Genomic DNA, 8119 nt, shown 5'->3' with positions numbered 1-8119 from the left:
TAAACAGTGATATAAACCTGCGGCCAAAACAAACTTTACAAATTTATAAATGAAATTGCAATAAATTAAAAACACAAGTTCAAACCAAATCAATGCAAACACATCGTCCAAACAATGCTCTATGCAGAAAGTGATACACGTCCACACGGGTTGTACTAGTATGTAAAGGCAGCTTGTGGTCACCTTGGTTTACAAGGGTTCATTTTTGTAAATTGTTAACACGTCTATGTCTTTCAATAATTGTACCCTCTTTGAGCTTACTATTGATGACAGGAGTTTTTTTATGAAACTGCATGTTGAGATATGAGCGACACTCATGTTTTCGGTCACCAGAATGCATTACGTCATAAACAATATTGCAATTCTCATGATACCTGACGTGAACAATACAAATCAATATTGAACCGATAGACAAGCAGCTACATCATAATGTCGTCATTAAATTTTATTGACTGCTCTTTGAACAATAATTCAGCAATATAACTGCTTATCAGCTTAATGTCTGAGAATGGGCCCTGTTTGTAACTTATAGTAATTGTAATATTGAAATATACATACCTTCACACGATAGTGGCCCAAATTACAACATGCGCTTCAACATCCACTAGCATTCCTTTGTTTCAGGATATTTGGTAAAGCATTTAAACCCTTTCGCAAAATGGAATCTGTTGCATGAACTCAAAAGTTGAACTTGTAAATACTCAGTTTGATTGAATTCCCGACATATTACTACACTTCCGCCCACCAAACATCGCCTCAGGTGCAATATGTGTGCAGTCATACAAAAAACATGCACAATACAAATGTTATACTGCATTAACTATCGATATTGCAACATATGGTGACCAGCTAGCTGCGTGAGAGCGTTTATGAGCAGCCTGTGTCAGTGTACAGCCCCGCCTCTTACAATACCGAGACAGACAGTCAGTCCAGCAGAATGGTTGGAGGAGACATCTGACGAAGCTAAAGGTATTTTCTTGATTACCGAGCAAGTATGTTGTCTGGTGCTACATCATAGTGAAGTGGTATTTTCTTTGTTTCTGTGTCGAGGTATAATTTCTGTTTGTTGTATTGTACATTGTCTTCCTATTGGACAGCATTTTCTGACATTACTATTAGTGACACAGGACTGAAACTGGATCATCAGGTTCATGGTTACAGCTCTTCTAAACATGTATCAATCAATACTTCAATTACAAACATCTGACTGTCTTGCAAACCGTGACAGGTGCCTTTCATTGACAATATCTAGGTACATATATTATTCTCATGACATTATCTCAATAATCATTGGTCATGTTTATGTTTTCATAGCAACTGAGACTGTCTCCGTGGTCTAGTGGATAGAGCGACTGCCCAGACAGCAGAAGGTCTGTAGTCCGATCCCCGGCCACATGCTCGGCATTAAGGAGCTAAGACAAGAACTGGTTGGCTTGGAGTCAGTATATTGTGTCGGAGTGTGGAATTCATGTTAAAGGGGCACGGGTGGCCCAGTCATCTAAGGCGCCGTGATTCGCTGTGCACAGTAGCGTCCCTTGGGCACGTCAGAAACTTATGATTGTGGGTTCGAATCCCGGTTCGCCCCGATTATGTTTCTAGGATTGTCAGCACCATACCCATGCTCGTGGGTTTTACCGAAGTGGTAAACGTCTGAGATCTGCATCACTTCGGGAATTCCTCCCACATTAAGCTGACACGCCTGATATAACTGGAATACTGTTAAAAGCAGCGTTACACCCAACTCACTCACTCACTTTCATGTTAAAATGCGGTATGGTGTCTCAATGCATAGTGGGCTAGCAACATGAAACCGGCATTAAGTACAAGCAGCCACATACATAAACACACATACAGAAACACATTCACATCTAGTCTCTCTCTGTGTGTCTTACACACACACACACACACACACACACACACACACACACACACACACACACACACACACACACACACACACACACACACACACACACACACACACACACACACATCCAGTCTCTCTCTCTCTCTGTCTTACACACACACACATACACACACACACACACTCACACACACACACACTTTACACATGCATCCAATAAACACATGCATCCAATAAACACACAGACACACATGTGCACCCTAAGGGATTCGCGCAATAACGCAATAACGCGTTCCAAAACATAACTTTGTCTTTGTATTGTGGAGTGATTATTTGGGAACTGTGAAATGACACTGAGCTATTTTCAAGCATTAATATTTTCATCCACAAAACTGTAACTCACGAACTGAGCTCCCACTTACTGACCGCTTTTATATGTTGTTCAACATTGTTGTCATTGATAGACAGTGGAACATGAACATGTGTCGGAGCAACATGAGCACATAACAAACTACTTCATGTCTTTAAAGATCGTTGTATCATATCTACTCTCTGTGAGTTCATTTTTGATAAAACTGCCCGTATATCAATCAAAAACAAAAATAGGTTCTTATGGATTAAAAGGTGTATGATGTTAAGTTGAGAATGCCAATATTTTTATTTTAACATTTTAGATGGCAGTGCACCGACAATTGACAGACAACTTCTTGACGTGCAGCATCTGCATGGACGTCTTTGATGACCCCTGTACACTTGTGTGTTATCACACATTTTGTCGGAAATGTGTCATTAGCTACACTAAAACCAGACCAGAAGCCATCAGTGCCAAGTCTCTCCTCTGTCCATTCTGTAGAAAGATGACCAAAGTAGCCGACTCAAACAGGCCAGTTGAAGAGTGGGCACAGGAGGTGAAACCAAGCTTTTTGATTCAGGGTCTCTTGGATTCATTTAATCCCAAGACAAAAGGTATTTCCGAATAGGCTACCAGTGTTGAACTCATCCTAACATAGCTACATTGTTCATATCCCCGGTTTGTGAATTCCTCGTCTGTACATTGAAAGGTTAAAGGTTATTTCGTAATATTATAGTTCTTGTGTTGAAAAATAACTGACACATTTGTATGTATACTTGCAGATACCCCGAAGTGCATCCTATGTAGTGATGAAGGAGCGGCACCTCCAGCCACTGCTTGGTGTGCTGACTGTAACATCAGTCTTTGTGAGGGATGCCAGAAGGCTCACAGACGTATTCCTGCCACTCGTCACCATGACGTATCTGACCTGTCCACAGAGGTCAAAATCAACCAAAGACGCAAACCATTCTGTAAGCAACATCCAGATCAAAGCATGCAGTTCTACTGCAAAGATTGTAAGAAACTGCAATGTCAATCCTGTTGCATCTTGTATCACAGAAAGTGTGAGGCAATTCTACCGTTTGAATCCGTTATGCCAGAACTGATCAGCTGTGTTACAGGAGTTAAGGAAAGACTAGCGTCTCATTTACAAGCAACAGAGAGTTTGCTAACAGATTTAGAAACCAAACGGACTGAGGTAATAAAGAACAGAGTCACCGTTCAGTGTCAGATCCGATCCACAATCCAGACAGTCACAGAAGCCATAAAGAAGAAGGAACGACAACTCCTGGACCAACTGGATGACGCCACTGAGAAACATATCGAGCGACTGAAAACTGAAATGAAGTCTGAAGAGATGGCCAAGCAGATGATAAGTCATCACTCTGTGATGATAGACAGAGCTCTGGAGTCTGGAAGTGAAATGGACATCTATGAGATGTACCTGTGGTGTGAGTCAGAGGAGTTTCCTACAGTATACGACTCAGATTCAGATATAAAATATGAACTGAGAGAGAAAGTATGTTTTAAGCATGATTGTGAAGAGATCTGTAACAATATAAACGAGGTAAGCTTGGGTGAAATTGATACCATATATGAAGATGTGTTTGATTCTACATCGACATCAGTTCTGCACGACACAGTGGACATACAAACAGAAGATGAGACAAGTTTACCTCATGTTTATGACGTGGCAGTGTTCAATGAAGGCGGTACAGACACCATAGTTGTAACTGATAATAACAACAAGTGCGTCAAATCCTTCTACACACGCAATACTCAACCCTGTCAGAGTAAGCTCTCTGTTCAGAGCCCCCCTCGGCGGATTGCAAAACTTAATGCTTAATCACTGGAACTGGAACAAACACAGGCGACATGCTTGTTGTTGACGACATGTCAAACAAAGTGGTTCATTTGAGCAGTTCAGGCATAACATCACCATAATATGTAAGCATAACCACCTTAATTGTTTGATCACAGACATTGGTATAAGTGACATACCAAAAATGCCACATAAAATGCCAGCTTGTTAACTGAAGAAATTTGTCCAAACCACGCATCAGAACGTTTGGCTTCACTCTATAACCTGAAGACATGCCCGTCCCTTTTTTCAATAAAAGTCCGTACAAAGAGAGAGCTATTCCTGGCTCCAGAAATTATACCTCCAAATCCCTGTCTCAAAGATTTACCATAATCCTTAATACAATAAATAAATTTCTTTATAGATATTCACAGAAAGAATTAGAGTGAAAGTGAAATCAATACCATGTGAATTCCACAATCTCAGAAAACAGCAAAAATCAGTTCTGTCAACACATTTGATTTGTCAACTTTGTATATCACTACCCCACATGACAAACTTAAGGAAAAACTGCATTCCTTGATCCATACAAAACGTGGTCACATATCTGTCTTCAGAGGTTCAGGGCAATTTGTCAATAACGGAAGCAAATGTCATCTGAAGTTTACTGAGAAAACAATGTGTGTGAATGCTGGACTTCCTCATTGATAACATTCCCATGGGCACTAATTGTGCTTCAGGTATATCGATGATCTTTAATTGTTCATTAACCATCACCGCCTCCGTGGTCTTGTGGTAGAGCGTCCGCCCGGAGAGCGGAAGGTCCAGGGTTCGATCCCCCGCCGCGTCATACCAAAAGACGTTAAAAGATGGTACTTGTTGTTACCCTGTCTGGCGCTCGGGATTAAGGGTCTAAAACAAGGACTGGTCGGCTCGGAGTCAGTATACTGTGTCTGAGTAGGGTATTCATGTTAAACTGCGGCATGGTATCTCAGTGAGCTAGCACTATAAATCGGCATCAGTCCGGACTAGTACAAGCAGCCACACACACACACACACGTGCATGCACGTCGCTATATAAGTGCAATAATCTTGGACGCGACGTTAAACCCAATTTCACCTCACCTCACCTCAATAACCACTATCCTTCCACTGATTTACCCCCCTGAATTAGAAATAATGGAGACCAGTGAGATCGGCTCATCTGGTTCATATTTAGATCTTTGTATAAAGATTCTGGGCGATAAAACACTCACCAAAAGGCTGTGTAAGAGGGATGACTCCAACTTTCAAATATTGTCTAGCAATATTCCTGCAGCTTCAGCCTTTGGTGTCTACATTTCACAGCTTTTGAGGAACAATCGGACATGCTCTTACTACAAAAGTGTCATAAGACTCTTGTTCTGAAGTTGTTTGATCTAGGTCACACTATTCAAGGCCTCGGCAAAGCTTTCAAAGATTTATGGTAGACTTAGGATTTATGTGGAGGACATTTCCAAATGTGACGCATCAGTGACAAGAATGTTGTCCAATGCAATTCCCTATTTTGACATGTACCATATGTTCCCGTATCTTATTTTTCCGGAGGAAAGTGACTTGCCTTTGCATGTGTTTGTGACAGGGGCCACTGGTGGGGCAGGCTAATGATATCCAGTCAGATCGCTGTCCGTATCTCGTATAGCTTCACAAAAATGGCGACCACCATAGGCGACGACGTCGTATGACGAAAACATTCGCGATTTCTTCCGTGAGACAAAAACATAAACAATCGTTTGTGGGTTTTAGAGATGAGAAAAACATATTCGTGTCAACAAAGACTGACAGCAGTAAATTACTTCCATACGAATGTGAAACGTTCTCTGACTATCGATATATGCGATACACCATACAGTCCCTATATAGACGTTGTGCGGGCACTGTTAAACAGATTTTGTCCATAGCTACTTTAATGTCATCAAAAGACAGCAATACATCATCAAACTGTATAATGGACTACATAAGTCGAGGGATATCACAGTATTAGTGTGTAGACAGTTTGACACGCTTTTCTGTTTAACGATGCGCGTCGTAACGTAATGTTTGCTTGAATCGATGAATGTACAAAGATTACTACACGACAGACATGAATTCATCAATCTGATTCTTACACACTCCAACATCGCACCATTTGAGCATCGAATTCTCATGATCACCTTGGCGACTAACGGGATCAGGTGGTCAGGCTCGCTGACTTGGTTGATGCATGTCATGGTATCCAAATTGCATGGATCGATGCTCATGATATCAATCACTCTATTCTCTGGTCCGATTATTTACAGACCGCCGTCATATAGCTGGAATATTGGTGAGTGCGGCGATAAACAACAAACAAGCAACATTACACATCGGTTATTTGTGACGTCATCCGGCATTCTGCCTACTGCCCATACCTACTGACCCCCCACAATAAAACTCTCTGCCATATCTGTGGATTATCAAGGCGACCAAGACAATGCAAACTAGAAAAAACAAAGAATTGACACTCAAAAACCGTAAAAACTCGGCACAGACGCAGGTGAATTTGACCGAAGCACGAGTAACTTATGAATTGCAATCAGGAAAGTAGCACGTTCTAATCTGACCTTAGGTCATTACCATAGAGTAGCCAGTCACGGGCCTGGAATTCGATCTCATACATATGTATTATACCAGTTATCTCAAATGGGTTTCTCACCCACTGGTTTGTAAGAAGTCAGGTTTCTATTGCACTACAGGGGATCTACGTTTTGTACATTTCATTGACTATATTTTTCATACTTTGAAGTAACACAACACTTGCTTACAGGTAGTAAACACATGAGGTTGGAATGTATACAATATATGTGGTTGGAGGAATAACACGATATCAGCAAGCTTGTTGATCGCACCCTACACCCAATGCTCAGTAAATTCACATATGTTTTTTATGAACGCTTCACTCAATACATTGACGTTACATCTCCTGGAAGCGCAAGTAAAATACATCGTGCGGCGTTTCGATTACGATTGATTTTTGTTTGTTCTTTAACGCCACACTCAGCAACATTCCAGCTATATGACGAGGGTCTGTAAATAATCGAGTCTGGACCAGAAAATCCAGTAATTCACATCATGAGTATCGATCCACCCATTTGGGATATGATGACATGCATCAACCAAGTCAGCGAGCCTGACCACCTGATCGCCTCTTACGACAAGCATAGTCACCTTTTACGCAAGTATGGGTTGCTGAAGACCTGGTCTACGGAATGGTGGTACACAGTGATATACGGACAACACCTTTACTTCAAGTTAGAGGCCACAGGCCCAGAGAACATAACATTACAGGAATACAATTACTCATAAAGTGACTTTTACAATTTCACTGCATTCAATATGAATTTTGATAGCTGTACAGAAGTAGGTTTATGATTAGATGACATCTGGCTAACACAGGATTCCAGTGAGGGATTTACAAAGTATTTAGGATCAATGGATCAATATCTTAAATCATTAAGCAGGGCATACAAGTGCAAAATAATATTCATTTTCCCCTTGACTAATATTTAATCGGAGACAATATCTACATTCTGGATCGACGCCTTTGCGTCTGCCCCAACCATCAACTGATGACAGCCACATATCAATCTTGACAACGCTTGTTTCAGTAGTGCAGAGTCGACCTGTGTAAGATATACTTCGGTCTGTAAAACTGATTTGAAGGTTGAATATGCCATTAGCTTTGGATTTGATTATATTGATGAATACCATCGTTGGATGTTGTAATCAGATACACGTTGCTTAAACTGAGATATAAAAAGATAAACATTTCCAACATCTTGCATAATCCAGGCGTAGCCAAAGCCAAAGCCAAACTGGAATAAGATATGTTTTATTTTAGTGGCCCAGGAAGTTCTGTTTACGCAATCCAATCCATACAGCATTAGTGACGTTTGCTTCGGAAGTCGGCCATTATTCACTGTGACTAGTTTATCCAAATATTTTACACATTTTGTCACATAGGTGAGAATATATAGGTGAGAAATAATAGAGGTCGACTACTTTCTCCAAGAACAGCATCATTACAAGAAATCAGAGGCAGATA

The 8119-nt window shown here is 40.9% G+C and overlaps 1 protein-coding gene across 1 annotated transcript; it reads left to right on the top strand.

The window, feature by feature from the left end:
• The first annotated feature begins 883 nt into the window (after window positions 1-883).
• Window positions 884-4062, top strand: LOC125377871 (E3 ubiquitin-protein ligase TRIM56-like). Its single transcript, XM_048391944.1, has 4 exons — window positions 884-969; window positions 1315-1438; window positions 2539-2830; window positions 2999-4062. The coding sequence occupies exons 3-4, from the start codon at window positions 2539-2541 to the stop codon at window positions 4060-4062; spliced, it is 1356 nt and encodes a 451-aa protein (XP_048247901.1). The 5' UTR covers window positions 884-969; window positions 1315-1438.
• Window positions 4063-8119: the final 4057 nt, after the last annotated feature.

Source organism: Haliotis rufescens, unplaced genomic scaffold, assembly GCF_023055435.1.
Source record: "Haliotis rufescens isolate VD_foot unplaced genomic scaffold, xgHalRufe1.0.p SCAF_102, whole genome shotgun sequence".
Taxonomy (NCBI): domain Eukaryota; kingdom Metazoa; phylum Mollusca; class Gastropoda; order Lepetellida; family Haliotidae; genus Haliotis; species Haliotis rufescens.
The sequence above is the reverse complement of the archived record's forward strand: the minus strand, read 5'-3'. Positions and strand labels throughout refer to the sequence as shown.

Coding starts and splice junctions, on each gene's coding strand:
- LOC125377871 (XM_048391944.1), top strand. CDS start 2,539: ATGGCAGTGCACCGACAATTGACAGACAACTTCTTGACGTGCAGCATC. Junction 2,831..2,998: donor ATTTAATCCCAAGACAAAAG/GTATTTCCGAAT, acceptor GTATACTTGCAG/ATACCCCGAAGTGCATCCTA.